Source organism: Leptodactylus fuscus, chromosome 2 (genome assembly GCF_031893055.1).
Source record: "Leptodactylus fuscus isolate aLepFus1 chromosome 2, aLepFus1.hap2, whole genome shotgun sequence".
Taxonomy (NCBI): Eukaryota; Metazoa; Chordata; class Amphibia; order Anura; family Leptodactylidae; genus Leptodactylus; species Leptodactylus fuscus.
In genome coordinates this window covers 170,817,164-170,833,988 of record NC_134266.1, presented here as the reverse complement: position 1 = coordinate 170,833,988, position 16,825 = coordinate 170,817,164, and the positions used below count along the sequence as shown (strand labels likewise).

At 40.2% G+C, this 16,825-nt stretch overlaps 1 protein-coding gene across 1 annotated transcript in view; it reads left to right on the top strand.

Annotated features, from left to right (window-relative positions):
- Nucleotides 1–1,421: 1,421 nt before the first annotated feature.
- The window catches only part of LOC142195376 (sodium/hydrogen exchanger 2-like), a 67,924-nt gene continuing 52,520 nt past the window's right edge, over nt 1,422–16,825 (top strand). Inside the window, exons 1-2 of the mRNA XM_075265119.1 lie at nt 1,422–1,824; nt 6,794–7,257. Coding sequence (XP_075121220.1) covers nt 1,599–1,824; nt 6,794–7,257 — 690 coding nt within the window. The 5' untranslated portion in view covers nt 1,422–1,598. The remainder of the gene's footprint in view (nt 1,825–6,793; nt 7,258–16,825) is intronic.

Here is a 16,825-nt window from a genome sequence, read left to right as displayed (position 1 = left end):
ATAAAAACCGTACCTTTCTTGTGTTCCAGAGCCCCAGGGATGAGTATAAAAAGCATTTTTATTCTTTATTAAACTGAATCTTGTAGCACAGGAGGAGTTTCCTTTTATCACTGAGCACTGCTGCATCATCACTAAACATGACCATCCTGCATTCACCTTCTCCCCTGGTCAGTGTAAGGATCAGCTCACACTGGATCTACTCACACTGCCCAGAAGGACAAGCTGAATGCTCGTCCTGTTTCTCAGATCATTCACATGGACCGTTAAAATAACAGTTGTGTGAATCGAGCCATTAGAAGTCTATGGAGCCACGGAACCCAGTCATGTGAATAAACCTTACACATAAACCCATCCACACCTACTCCAATGAGAAGCAGTGTACACATTTGAGCTCTCAATAGAGAAACACAGGGAAGATTAAAGAGATGCAGAAAGGAGCTAAAATCCATTAGTAAGTATATTACAAAATGTATCAATGACACAAATGCTGGCAGAAAATCAAAGTTGTTAGAAAGTTTATTTGTGCTTTATAAAGCCGCAGCATTCTGAAGATACACTCAGATAAAGCTAGAAATGTGCCCCATGTAAGCTGACTGTGGAATTAATAAGGGCAGCCCTTCTGCAGCCTGATATATTTGGAAACAAAGTAACAACTCTAGAAAGAGTCCAAGTACTGACAGCACTCCTTGCCTGTGCTCCTGCAAACCAGCTTTGTGAAGAGACATGTCTGGCTGTCATATAACACATTGTAATCCAACAAGACGTTCCTGAAAGTCAAGACCTTCTATTGAAATGGTACAGGAATCCGTGTAAAAGATAACAGCTACACAGCTTTCCTGAAACTCTGTAACCCAGTGAGACGACCTCTATGACCTGGCAGATATCATACAAGCATCAGATGTAACACAGAAATGACAGAAGCACAGGTATCAGAGAAAGTACAGACAGCCACAGAACTGTCCTGAAACCCTGCAATTCAGCGAAACCATCCTCTCTGAATTGGCTGACATCTTAGACCTACATCAAGAATCACAGGAATAAGAACATGCAGAAGAATCAGAGAAAGAGCTACACAGCATAGACCAACGACAAGTGGAAATCAGAGAAAGAGATGAAAACTTCAGGGCTTTCCTGAAATCCTGCAACCCAGCTTAACCCAGCCATACAACTTGTCTGCACTCCAGCTCGAACGTCCTGAGGTTACTACAGTAACTATAGAGTTGTTATTTTTGCCCAGCCTCCATTACCTTAGAGAACAACCTGTATTCTCTATTCTTCTCTATACTAGGACACAGATTTGCTCTGGGCTGCTGGAGAGAACACCCTGTCAGACAGGCGGGGTTGGGGACGAGCTACTGGGCTGTGCCAGGCCTGATGGGCGGGCACCATGTACAGCACCTGTTCCCACTATGAGACTCCTGAAGACAAGGCAGGAAGTTAGTGCAAGGTCTCTCTGAATCACTTCTCTGCTTTTACTGATGGCACTAATTGTAATTAACTAGTGCTGCCAGGGATGGTGCCAATGCCGGCGTGACCCTCCCATGTACAGTAACCAGGGCACATCTGTATGCTTATTACTAGAATTAGAGTGATACACCATGACCCAGCAAATGCGACGATGCTTGCTGTACTCCTTATCCATCTGTCTCATCACATTCACCCGATTAACTAGTTCTTCTCCTGGCTCCAATCCAGAGACCAGCACCCACCAAGGGGTAAGCCCATCAGAGACTCGGCTGCCAGTCTTCACACTTGACTACCCCCATGTACAGGTGCCATTTGAGATCACTCTATGGATTCTGCTGGCTTCCCTTGCAAAGATCGGTGAGTAGATCTGATGGTTGTCATTGTGACTGTTGATATTGTGACTGACATTTACTTTAAGTTACTTTATATACAAAGGGTCTACCTATCCCGCAGCTTGGGTGCATGGGTGACAGAGTAGGACGAGCATTTATTATTGTGTAACATTACTGTATATTAATACATCATGGCATGTTTAATTTTAGACCTGGAGAGGCTGACAGGTGCCATTATGTCATATGTCAAACACCATTTAATGCTACTATATACTAATGCTACATTGCCCATATGCTTTATATGCTATATATGTATAAGGAAATTATCATCCTATATCATAACCTGCAATTTACTCATTTAAAGAAGATGCTCAGTATGAGGACAACGGGGTTTATTCCTTCTAAAAAAAACAGTACTGTGCCTCTTCATAGGTTGGGTCTGATATTGCAGTCTACGCCTGTTATAGTGACAGCCTGTTCTCAGGAGTGGCACTGTTATTGGAATTAAGCAGCCAGGTTTTGTAATGATGGACAAGCCCTTTAACATTATAAGATTCCCCATGTGTCCTGCAAGAGCTGTTTATGGTAGCCTTTGTGAATCTGTTCTGTAGCCACGTACTGTACATTAGTAGTCTATTGATAGCCTATGCTGCTGACTTGCAGAGCGATTGTCAATTCTTAGATTCCTGCAATACCCCAAGTGATCAGATTGGAGCCACTCTAAAGAGATTGTACCTGGTAGATTCCAAATTGTGCAATTCTCTGTTAAATTTCTAAAACTGGCACCAAAGTGAAATTTCGCATTAACTAAATGGACTTATTATTGCCTGGAAGCTACAAGCGACTGTGTGAATGACACACCTCTGTGCCTGTCCCATTGAGGCAGCAATGACTAAGCTCAGTGTGTATCCCATCATAGACCTGACAATGACAACTATCATGAGATTAAGCCCACACTATTTATTCTCATGTGCTTGGTAACGCATGACATACAGAACTCCACGTAACTTTTCTCCATGACTGGGGTGATGAGCAGCGCTATAAATGAAAAGACACTTCATTTGCTGTGATCATTTTCCAATGGGCACATTTTACATGGGTTTGTGTGGAGATTCCTGACCGTTTCATGTGATTACTGGGGTTGAGCCGATCTTGAGATTTTAGGATCATTTTTAAAATCTGATTTTCGATCATTTTCCAGCCGATCACGATCGTGAAATTTGCTCGATTGCCGATCGGGATCAGATCTTTCCTGATCACTCAACTCTAGTGAATACGGATCTATCGCATATGGTTGTATTACAGCTGAACAGTTGCACATAATAAGAAATAAGACCCTTATAGACCATAGCATATTTCATGCAGAGGCATACACAGTTTTCTTTGTTGGATTCCTAGAGATCTAGCATGAAAATAACTGTATAAGCTCCATAAGATGCTATGTTACAACACTGTATGGAGGATGGTGCAGCAACACTGTCATGTGAGTATAGTATGGGGCTTAGTGGTGACCTTGTGGCGACCAAGAACAACATCTGTAAGGAACTTGTATGTTCTCTAGGCACTCTAATAACCTCCCACACTACAAAGACATACTGATAAGGAGGTTAGATTGTGAGCGCTATATAGGACAGCGATGCAGAATATGTGGTGCTATAGATTTAAGACCACAATGGTTTTGAACATCGCAGCATTTCCGCAGCACATATTTTTCTGTAATGTGTGGATGGGATTTGCTAAAAGTGGCTGCGGTTTTTGCTACGGCTTTTCCTGCTGCGGCGAAACAGCGGTGTTTATGCCACGTGGGGCTCCTAAATGGGATTTCTGAACATTACATATTGAAGACATATGTAGTATCGTATTAGCTGCTTGAAGTGGTGCACATATGACTGCTGCTTCCTCTATATGATCATTCATTGTGTGGTTTGTTTGCAGCTCAGTCCCATTCCAGCTAATGGGGCTGAGCTGCAATACCAATACCCAATGTGCTCAGACAAATACTGCACTGTATTCAAATAGATGAGCAACATGATCATCACTATGTAACTTTCAGAAAACGCCTTAAGGCTAAGGCCCCATGTAGTGGCAGAAGCACATTGTGGTTTTTCCTGCAGCGCTTTTCACAGATTGTCCTCAGAGGTTTCCTCTGCAGACTTTCTGCTTCAGTTATATCTATAGGGAAACTGACAGTGTTATTATTATAATTGACATGCTGCAATTTCCAAAACGGCGACAGTTTTTAAAATTGCAGCATTTCTGCGCTCGTATTTTTCTTCAATGCGTCGATGGAATTCGCTACAAGGGTCATTTTTGCAGGGTCTTTAACCTGTTTATGCCTAGAGTTCCATTATTACCAGCATAAATGGGTTAAAATATCACATTTTTTGCCATGGCATTTAAGCCATGTGGGGCCCTGACCTTAGGGTAAGGCCTGTCGTTGCTGAAACACAGCTTATTTTTGTTGCTGATTTTCCTGTGTTTTTTTTTGAGCCAATGCCAAAACTCCCCCTCCCTCCACCGTGAACGGAAAGCTATACGCATTAAAAAGTGGTTAACTAAGAAACCACGCAGACCCCATAGACTATAATGGGGTCCGTGTGTTTTTTGTGCGGTGTCCGCATGAATCATGTGGAGAGAAAAGTGTTGCTTGCAGTGCTTTTCTCTCCACATGATTCATGCGGAAAATACAAGGACCCCATTGTAGACTATGGGGTTTGCTTGGTTTCTTAGCTAAAAGCTTTTTAATGCCTATAGGTTTCCGTTCAGGGGTCCCCAAGTGGACTTCCCGAATAGAATACCAAATGCAGATGTGAACCGGCCTAACATGTATCTTATCCCTGTATATTTGATAATTATGTAGTTCTCTTCTTGATTATTAGAGATGAATAATTGAGAAGCTTCTCCTTCACAGGCTGGGTTACAATAACACTGAATTATAATACATCTCTAATTGCATTCATTTGGCAGCAGATCTACAGATGGGACTTCTAGATAAGGATAAAATAATACAATTCTCAGCATCCTATCCATCTATTTATATGTGGTTGGCCACAAGTAATGCCAGTGCTTTCTGAGGACAAATAATTGTGGTACAGTATTTGCAATTACAAGAGCACAGGAAGAACATTATCATCATGTGTGAACCTTCTCCTCTTACTCTACAGTGTATACAGTATACAGATCATAACACTGAGAAAGCAATGCTTTATTTCAGAATCTGAACATGTATCCCACAACAATATATCTAAGAGGCCACAATGTTTTTTGTTGTGACTCAACCAGTTCTAGTAACTGAGCAACTCACATGAAGAAGTCTTTTATACTGATGTTCACAAATGGCTTCTTTCTTGCATTGACATAGTGTATAGTAGCAAGAAAGGTTTGCCCTTGGGGAACTTTCCCATGTACAGTATATTAGCGACATACATGGACAATAATTGACAACACTGTATTTATAGAGCTTTAAAGGAAGCTTACTATCAGATTTCACTGTATCAGTGCATGGGGTATAGGGCAATACATAAGGCAATATACAGTATGCCCCAATGCACCATTTATGTCATTTACATAAAGAATAAAATATTTATCTCTGCAAACTGACATATGTCAGAAGCATAGGACAAATATGTTTAAAAAGCTTATATATTGTGTAGACCTACATATTCCATATACAGCCATCCACACCTGCAGATTGCTAGCTTTACCGACATACATACTTGTAATGTAATGTAGCATGTTAGGGGTCACTGCCTCCTCATCCTATGATACCCTTCTATAAAAAATAAAGAATAATGCATAAAGGCAAAAAATGTAAGCCATGCAATATATTTACTAATAGAGCTCTATTCACATGCCATCAGTCTGTATTGTCTCCTATAGCTTCTATTGTTCTTCTGTGACATGTCAGGTGACCACCACAGCCAATTTCTAGCCAAAATGGACAGAACCTGATGTTTTATCATAATGGATGTGCTGTAGGAAGACATGGAGGATAACAACCTCTTTAATTGTGTATCTACTGTCTAATAGATTATTACTGGTTTCTTCTCACACATAAAGCTAAAGCATAGACAAATAATTGTTAATATTTAGGCAAATACCGTCTATCCTTACCAAACATATACTCATAACAGTGTGGTTATTGTGGTGTTCCAGGCTCCTTACACTTGGCTGATGCTTTAGTTGTCTAATGTCTAGGTACCTGCACTTTTCTTCAATGAACATCGCTGTGTATTATATTCATATAAAAACTGGTTGCTAAAATTATTAGATCTTTGAAAAAGTATAAATCGTACAAAAACCATGTGCTGTTCTCTTACTAAGTTTCATCTAAACAAGGTAAGTGTATCCTTGTTACATGATCTCAATACCTGGTTTGCAGATGACTCAGTGCCTTTGTTCACAGGCTTATAGGTAAAGAGGGCACATTTCTTCTCTATCATGTATTAGTACATTCTGTTTTACATTGGATAAATGTGTCCCAAGTATGGCCTCCATAGCTAAGCAAACAACAAAGGTTAATAGTCATGGTTGTCAGATGAGTTTCCATACTTCAAGGGTTTCACTATGTGTATTACATGTTAAGTTACAGATGTGTGTTGCTTTACTGGGTTGATATTCAGCATGTTCAGTTTAGTGGGGTTATCATGAAAATTATGGAAGAACTAGCCTTTATCAGCTGCTATATACATCAATATATACCAGTATATCAGTACCATGTGAATGAATGGGATTATGATGTGATTCTGCAGTTTGACACAAAAGTTACAAAGGACTCCCTAGAGCAGGGTTCAGCAACCATCGGCACTCCAGATGCGGTGAAACTACAATTCCCTACATGCTCCATTCACTTCCATGAGCGTTCCAAGAACAGCAGGTCAAGTATGCATGCTGGGAGTTGTAGTTTTACAACAGCTGGAGTGCTAAAGTTTGCCTACACTATGTGGCCTATACTATAAATTTATCTCAGCTTATTTTGGTTTTTTTCTATACAGGCTTCCACCTATACCACAGGTTACATACCATAGTACCAGAGAGCTGCCTACTTATCCTGGTTGGACTTCTTCTTGGTGGAATTATATTTGCTGTCAATGAAAAGTCTCCTCCTGCTATGAAGACAGATGTCTTTTTCCTGTATCTTCTACCTCCAATTGTACTAGATGCTGGCTACTTTCTGCCCACACGCCCCTTCTTTGACAATGTGGGCACAATATTCCTGTATGCCGTGGTTGGCACTCTATGGAATGCTTTTGGTATTGGCATATCTTTGTTTGGGATTTGTCAGATTGAAGCTTTCGGGCTATTAAACATCTCTTTACTGCAATGCCTGCTGTTTGGCAGTCTAATTTCAGCCGTGGACCCAGTGGCCGTTCTGGCAGTTTTTGAAAATATCCAAGTAAATGAACAACTGTACATTTTAGTATTTGGGGAATCCTTACTGAATGACGCCATTACAGTGGTGAGTACATGAGCTAAGCATTTAACTTTATTTTAAGAATTTATTTGCTTCACAGTTCAAAGCTTGCAGGAGTAGAAGAGTTGCCCAGACCAACTCAACTTATTCTTGCTGTCATTTTCCCTAAGGTTGGTCTTACACCACCGTATTGAATGTACAGTCCGCAAGTTGCTGATCGGCATAGACTCCATGTCCTGCCGCACTCGCCCATCGAGTTCTAATGGCGAGTCCGTGCAGTGCTGCAATTCATGGCCATTACAGACAAGTCCTATAAATTGCGGACCACGGTTGCAGCCCGGCCACACCATGGATAAAATATCCGGTGGTGGAAGAGGCCGCATTGAATATAATGTGTCCGCAAATGGTCCGCAATTGAAAACCCTCAATTGTGGACTTAAATTACGGCCGTGTAAGACCAGCCTTAGGCTATATTCATACATGATATTTTTGAGGCATTTTTTGAGCCATATCCAGGACTGGATCCAAAAATATAGAAAAGTATAAAGGAAAGGTTATTATTTCTTGTATATACAAATACAGGTGAGAGTGTTTTATATCTTATTTTTTGGTTTATTTTTTATAAAAATAAAAAAATAACTAAGCATATCTTTAAATACCCTTTAGAAATGCTATTCTAGGCATACCTGTCTTTCCTTGATCCTTGCAACCATTTTTGAAAAAAATCTGTTTTTCTTCATATGCAAATTAACCTTCAGGAAGTACAGGGGGCATTATCCAGAGCACATCCGCATCATCAGCCACTTTCATTGCTCACCACCCCTTCTTGAAAGATGATCCCTTCTTCGACACCTCTTCACTGCTCCTAGAGCAGGTAGTTGCGTTGACGCAATTAAAATCTTGCGCATGCGCTGTATGCTCAGTCCAAACCTAAAGTGGGTTCAAAAATAGCTGCAAGGATCAAAGTAAGCCAGGTATGCCTTTCTAAAGATTATGTAAAGATATGCTTAGTTAAAAAAACAATATAGGCAATGATATACTCTCCTTAAAGAGAATGAGTACACGTTTATAGTTACACTAGTCATGTACTGTTATAGTAACACTTTTATGGCAAAGTAATATTAAACTTATACTATTCCAAGAAAGCCATTCTTTTATTGGGCACAGTACATATAAACTAATGGAAACACAGGAAACCTTCTACAGTAATTTCATTCTGCTTAGTGTTACAAGTGAAATACTGAATAGTCATTTTATGGATGCCTTTTACTTTATGTTTATATTGACTTTACATGAGAGTGATTGAGCCTCAAGTAAAAATATCTCAAGAGCTTGTCCATAGTAACCAAAGCACTAGACTTTAGCTCCATTGCCCATTGTTCCTGAAGTGGGAGAATGTAGAAATTATTATTAAAAAAAAAAACATAGAAGGGAAAATATTCAAGTCAAGACAAGAAAGCACAGAAATCTTGTTGAATTAAGTATCTTTTTGAATAATTTGTTCATGGATTATCTACAGAAAAGCTGGCTGCAGTGCCACTGTTAACTGATCAAAAAGCCCGCACACTTTCACCTTATGTGATGCTTGAAGTTCAGACATTACTGGATGATTTTCTGTAATTGATTCAGTGGTGAATCTAGCCTCTCTGCTGCCTGAGGTGGATGATCAAAAGACACAGTGGCACAATAGACTGTGGGGCATAATAGAGGTTGAGTGCGCCACTATGGGACATAATAGAGGTTGCAGGGTCATAGTGGACCCTGCAACCTCTATTATGCCTCAAAGCTGCCCCCCAACCTCTATTATGCCCCATAGAGGTCCACCCATAAATTATTATTATACTCTGGGGTCTTTTCAGACTCTGGAGTATAATAATCAGAAACCCAGGGGATGTCAAGAAACCTAATAAATGCTGTTACTAACTCACCTCTCCTGGATCCGGAGAGCTAGCACAGGCTTCGGGCCTTTATGGTACATTCCACGTGACATCTGGGACATTACTATACAGGCCCGAAGCCTGCTTGGAGTAATATTGGATCCAGGAGAGGTGAGTAACAGCGTTTATTATGTTCCCTCACTTCCCTGGGGCTCTGATTATTATACTCGTGGGTCTGAAAAGACCCCAGATTATAATAATAGCGGTAGTTGTTGGGATTGGTGGCCTGGGCCTGTTGGGATTGGTGGCCTGGGCCTATGTAAATAGGCCACTACCTGATGGGGATACTCCAGAAGCACTTGAAACTGTTTTCCTGTTAGAGCATAAAGAAATCACAGAGGGATATCCCCTATTGGGGATCCCATTTGAAATAGATGCAGTGGAGCACTACTGTAAAGTTCTGTTCCAACTTTGAATGACTTTTCAGTACTATTTATTAAACATTTTCCATTCATTTGGAAAAGTGATTGAGCCGCATAACAAAGTGTGATTGGAACCTCTCCATTTTCCTTAAAGGGATCCTATCATTTAAACTCAATTTTTTCTGCCGATTTCGTAGGAATAGCCTTAAAGGGGTTGGCCACTTTCAGAGTAATATTGACAAACAAATGTACAATAAAAAGATATACAATTTTCCAATATACTTTCTGTATCTAGAAAACCGTGAGGAATTGATACAGAAAGTATATTGGAAAATTGTATATCTTTTTATTGTACATTTGTTTGCCAATATTGCTCTGAAAGTGGCCAACCCCTATAAGAAAGCTTAGTCTTCTCCGCACCACCATTCCATAGAAACCCGGTTTTCGCTGGTATGCAAATGAGTTCTCTCGCAGCACAGTATTGTAAGCGGCCATCCTCTTGCGGCTGGCAGGCATGCGCAGTCGGCTTTGCCCTTGGCCCGAGGCCTAGAAGTTTGAAACCAACCCCTGGAAGAAGACGCGAAGAAGACCCGTTCCTGAAGAAGATGTAGGCGGTGCTGGAGAGTTCTCTTGCAGCATTGGGGCCCGCCCCCAGTGCTGCAAGAGAACTCATTTGCATACCGACAAAAAAACGGATTATATACCAAACGGTGGCGAGGAGAAGACATCTAAAGGTAGGAGATGAATAGCCTTTCTTAAGGCTATTCCTACGTGTTAGGCAGAAAAAATTGAGTTTAAAATGATAGGATCCCTTTAATAGTACACCATTCAGCCAATCAACGCTGGTTCTGCCGGAGGCTTGTCTGTGAGGAGGTGGAGTCTAAGATCGGACCACAATGGAGACTGCTGTGGTCCGATCTTAGACTCCACCTCCTCACAGACAAGCCTCCGGCAGAACCAGCGTTGATTGGCCGAATGGTGTACTATTAAAGGGATCCTATCATTTTAAACTCATTTTAAACTCCGATTTTAGACTCTGCCTCCTCACAGACGAGCCTCCGGCAGGACCAGCGTTGATTGGCCGAATGCTGTACACTGGCCAATCAACGCTGGTCAATTCATTCCTATGAGAAAGAGAGTCAGCTCCCTCATAACAGCAAGCTGCCAGCTCTCCTGACTAGCAAGGACGCGCCTGTGGCAAATCAACGCTGGTTCTGCAGCAGGCTCGTCTTTGCTCGTCGGGAGAGCTGGCAGCTTGCTGTTACAAGGGAGCTGACTTTTTATCAGCGCAACTGCAAGCGCTGTGCAGTTAAAGCGCACGGTCCCCATAGACTATAATGGGGTCCGTGCGCTTTAATTGCACAGCGCTGCTCCTAAACACTCTCCTCCTGGTACTCGTGGACTTGGTGACTCTCCTTTAGTCGAATAGTGGTTTCCCCTGAAACGAGCATTTTTTCCCATAGACTATAATGGGATTCGATATTCGATCGAGTAGTCGAATATTGAGGCTCTACTCAAAACGAATATCGAATCTCGAATATTTCACTGTTCGCTCATCTCTAATAGTTACCTATAAATCTACTTTCATTTTATGAAAACGTTTTATCATGTTTGTGTGTTCAATACAGACAATATTGTATGGCTAGCTAAAATTTACAGAATGATTACAAATTCCACTTTTCAACAACTATTTTCATTATATAAAACCAGTTTCTTCTGTTCTGCAAACATAACAATGTATTACTTTAATCATAGTAGAGGAGAGAAGTAATGTATTTTTTGAAGTGAATAAATATATTGTATTTGTAAGTTTACAGTATACTGTAGGAAACATTTTTTACTCAGGCACAAAACAATTCTTTCATATTTTCATCTGCAAACTCTTTTTGGCTACCAGAATTACACATTTGGCTCTGACACTATACAGAACAAGTGAAAATAAAGGCAACCACTTAAAATATGTTATTATGAATTACTTTAAGACAGAAGCCAAACATTGGGGGGAATTTATTATGTGTTTTAGATGGTGTAGTTGGAAATAGTTATGGTGCATCTTTGGCACATGACCCATCATTGCCTTATGACGGCCAAAACAGACCACGTCCTTAACTTTTCCATACTTTGCTTCATTTTAAGTTTAGTCTAGAACTTGTGCTGTTCATTTATAACAGTTTGCTTGCGTGAGATTAGAGGAAGCAAATTTAACGTTTGTCTGACTCTATTGGAATGAGATGAATGAAACAAGAAAATCTTGCTTAGCTGCCCTCTGATCCAGCTGGTTCCACAATGCCACTAGCATTGGATGCTTGTTATATAGGGTAGGTGACTTTCTCTTGCTTGTGCTGTAATTCTGATGTTATTTAACACAATGGATTTTTGCTGCTCTATTTCATAGAATAGATGATGTACCAGAAAGACATAATGCATTCTGATTGAGAAATGTGGCACACCTACAGAAAAATGCCAGCTTGTACTTGGCTCACCACCAAATTTCTGTTCCAAAAAGTGTCGGTACAATATGAGACCTCTAGCTAATGGCTCCTTTTTTCTGACAAAGTAGTATTACTTCTAAGGGAGAATATCAAGCTCAATACGGTGGCACACGGTGTGTTGAATATAGCCCAGGTGAAAATGGCCAGGTATATTAGCAACAAAGAAATATTATATGAAACACATAAAAACAATAAAAAATTGTATTTATGTGAACAATGGAATTTTGCTGCTCATTACATAAAACAGAGTTTAGACCCTAAAAGACAATGTACATAGTGGGATGCCCTTGTGGCTACTTAATTCACTCCTAAGGGACTGAGGTAGATAGCCAAGCAATGTACTCGGGGGTTTCCGGCAGTCCCATAGAGAATGTATGGAGTGGCAAAGTGTAAGCTTAACCTGCAGCCACATTCAGATAGAGGAACTGGACACCCAGTCTCATAATCCTAATGAATGACCTAACATAGGACTTTGAAATGTACATGTGATAGAGACATTACAGCCCAAGAGTAAGTTTAGGGTTATAGTCAAACAATACTGGCCATTATTGGGGTCATACTGCTGCTGAATCCAGAGATGACACAATGGAGTGGACACAAGGGAGTCTCATAGTTCATAGAAACAAATACAAAAAGACCTTTTCAGTTGCCTCCCTCCAGACAACGCATGCTAGGAGGGATCAGCTTACTCGATTCACATAGATGTTCTGTTAGTAACATCATCTATTCTGTGATTGTTTGGAATGGGCAGTAAGGTTCGTTCTCTGTTATATTTTCCTATTTTGATATATGAGACATAAGATTATAAATAACGTGTTTATTACACTGTGACACAGAGTTCATCATTTGACATCTTACATAGACTTTAATGGCTTTGTAATGTTAAACTTTGTTTCATCTGTAACGTAAAATAGTGCCTTACATAGAGAAAATGCTACATTGAATTTGATGCAAACTTTGCTAAATGATTGCGAAATTCTGAATACATAATAAGGAGGCGATTCATCAAGACTGCGATTACTTTTTGGAAAAAAGTCAAGGGGTTGTAAAAGAAGGTACAAAGTCCTAAATTATTGTGCAAAAATGGTCATGGGCAAAAAATATTGATACAATCAAAGGTTTCAATGGTAAGAAAAGGTCCAAGTCTTGAAACTTTTTTGAGGTTCAGGTATATAAGGTGCTTGTGATTGGATATAGTATGGCATAATATGGTAAGACCACAGACTAAAATGGAGTGGAATGGAATATCAGGGTTGGGTCAGTTAGTAGGTGGAGGAAACGGCAGTAGATCAATCTTTGAAAGATTCAGTTTCAGAGGGAAGACATGATGCTAGAGAAAGCAGACAGTCACTTGTTGTAGTGATACTTATATTAGCAAGAAAGAGGGATTTAGACTGAGGCCACACTTTGCGGAAAAGCTATGAGTTTTTTTAAGCCAAAGCCAGAAGTAGATTTAGCGGAAGGGGAGAAGTATAAGTGCTTTCCTATTCCTTGTAAATCCACTCTTGGCTTTGGGTCAAAAAAGCAGATTTTCCTATTGTCTGTCGTCGAGTAAAAATAAAAAAGAATTTTGTTACAACAAGGGTTCATAAAATATCTCATTCTTTCTTAGAATTCTGCAGTTCTAGCTTCCTTCTGCTAGAACTGGAATGTGAATGACGTTATCGCATCGCACCTACAGCACCCTGGGCCAGATCACACAGGGGCGGAATGGTGAAGCAGGGAGAAGACAGCATCTGCTTCACCATTGTATTCAACCATCTGTATCCTCCAGATTCAGATGTGTTGAAGCTGGGACATACCTCCCGCCAACTGGGACAGTAGTACAGGACCCAGAATCTAGGGCTGTGCCTCTGAATCAGTGATGGTTGGGAGGTATGTAAGAATGTATTACTACAGATATGATATTTTATTTGAAACAGATCCTACTGTGTAAAATCAGTATCCATTATATCTATTCTCTAAATTTAAGGTTACAGGATTAGTTACAAAGCTTTAACAACAAAAGTCTAAGGAAATGAGCTAAGGATTTGAGCTTTAACAATGAAATTTGCACTGCAGGAAACCACAAAGGATTAAGTTGTAGGATGTCTCTGGTTTGTGCTGTAGACTGCTACAGATGTTCAGATGAAATATAAAACAACAGAGAGAGGTTTTTGTTTTGTTTTATAGTTTTGGGATTTTTCCATTATGGCTTATCTATATTAATACAACAACAACAACAACAGCAACAACAAAAACCATGTTGCATCCTGTAGTATCCTATCATACAAAATATCAAGAAGAGGAAAACATTAAAGGGGTTGTCCAGGTAAAAATGGGCAACCCCTTTAACTTTTAAATCAGCTGGGGGAATTGAAAAAAATAAGAAAATGCATACTCACCTGTCTTTGATGCACCAGTGTCCTCCCGCCAAGTTCCGGTCTTTCTGCTGAACAGATCTCTACCAGAGTAGAAGCCATTTCCGCTGAAGCCGCTAATTGGCCAATCAGCGAATGGCATGCAATGTCATTACCTTTGACATCACGGGTCTCTTTCTGAGGCCTGCTGAGGCCACTGATTGGCCTCAGCGGTCACGTGACTACTGAGGCCAAATAGCGGCTTGAGTGGAGCCCCAGAAAAGACCTGGGAGAAGCCACTGGAGCAGAAGAATCGGGAGAAGCACCGGAGGACACCGAGGCATTGCGGACAGGTGAGTATGCATTTTTTTAAAAAAATTTCACTGCCTCTGCCTGATTAAATATTTAAAAGGGATGTTCAATTTTGCCTGGACAACCCTTTTAAGGATGTAGTCAGAATCAGAAAAATATGGCTACTTTCTTCAGAAATACAGCTGAGCTGAAAGATCTCAGATAGCCTATAAACAGATGTGGCACTGTTTTAGGAAAAAAAAGCAAAAATAACCATACACAATATTGTCATCGGGATTGTATAGAGGTGGTGGAAACAACAGACTTAGACAAATAAAACCAACCTTCTAACTCTTAACTTATACATGAGCCTCAAAGTAAATGAACCAAGGGTCTATACTGTTAGTGAGGAGAATTGACTGAAATGACATATGCACGCTTGGCCTTGATAACAAGGGATTCAGAAAACATGGCAGAACAGGAGCTCCTCAGATAATTGGATGAATATACTGTACCAAGTTTTTACCTATAGCCTCAGTGATGCCGGGACCTCCATTTTTAGGTATGTACTGGAAATGACTGTATAAAGGGACGTGATTCACCTCCATCCACATGTCTTGTTTTATTGCCAAGCTGATGTTTCCTATTATTTCTCTGATAGAGAATTTTAATGAACTGGCATTGAGATCCACTTTCTAAATACAGTCATGTCATGTAAAGGCCAAGGTTATATTGTAACTAATTGTAGGTTGATTGTAACTACTGAGTTACACCTGCAGTCCAAATGAATGAAACTAAGTTACATACAATCTTTCTACAATGTGGCCACAACAGTCGCTCAGTAGTTAAAATCAACCATCAGCTCTGTAAAGAGTTACACTGTAGTCCTGACATAAAGGAATTTTCCTATTGTTACTTCTTTTTGAGCCCTTACAAACATGTTACACTGTAATTGGGCCACCAATTTGACACTTCTATAAGTAGTCAAAAGTAATGATACTGATATCTCTGAAACCAGAGAAACTAATAACAATCTGAAAGGAGCAATCCCCTACCCTATCCTGATTGCTACTTTTGGATTGTTATTGTATTGTTGAGCAATTATTGTATACAATAGATCAGATTTCTTTGGACTCTAACCAGAGAAACTCCACAAAAATAATAAGAGATTCAGATTTGGTGAAGTATATACAAATCAAAATGCCAGAGGACATAACAGGTCCAATATAACATTGGCTCATACTTTATACTACAATGACATGTAGAATTGCATTACTATTCCTGGCACAAATCTGTTACTAGATAAATACTGTATGGTACCACAAAGGCTGGCATGCAAAGTCATGGAAATTTTTTGCCCTATAGCAACAAGTACAACAGGATGCTGTACTATAGATGAATAATAGAGATGGTATTCTTGTTCTTATGGTGTTTGTGATGAGTCTTATTAGTCATTTCTGCAGTAATTGCAAGATTTCTGGCTCTCACAGACCTGTAACAGTGTCATTGATAGTAACAAACCTCCTCCAGTGTGCCCCATTATTACTAATGCCCCCTATAGTTCCCCATTCATAATAATACCTGCGTGCCCCATGACTAATATGCCCTAATAGTAATAAAGCTGTTCCAGAATGCCCATTCAGTAATAGTGCCCCCACAGAGTCTTCAATAGTAATAATGTCCCTATAGTAATAATGGAGCCCAGTGTGCCCCATCAGTAACAGTGTCCAGGATCAGCTATTTGCATTGTTGGCTTCCATTTATAAAGGGATTATTCGGGAAAGAGATCTCAGTATTGGCTGAGTTTCCATTTTTTACTGTGTGGCATGAGATACAGCTGGAGGTCCAGGGTGAACCCTGTGCACCTACTACATTAAATACGGTGTTGCTTTGTTTTGCACTTAAGCCTACAGTTTATGATGCCATAGCGGTGTCCCTTATGAAAGTCACACAGATAGTAACACAGTCACTAGGCCAAAGTAACTTACCTGTATTAAAGCTAATTGTGATGTCACAACAACTTACTGTTGTTGCATTTTAATAGGAAAGTAATTTTCCTATGACCTAAAAATGTAGAGCTGGCAACAGTAACCTGAGGGCATTATCCTCTATACAGTTAGTACACACAGCCTGGTTCCATGATGCTCGCCTGAGCTCCCTGTAACCAGTCTTACCTGCTCTACACTGAAACT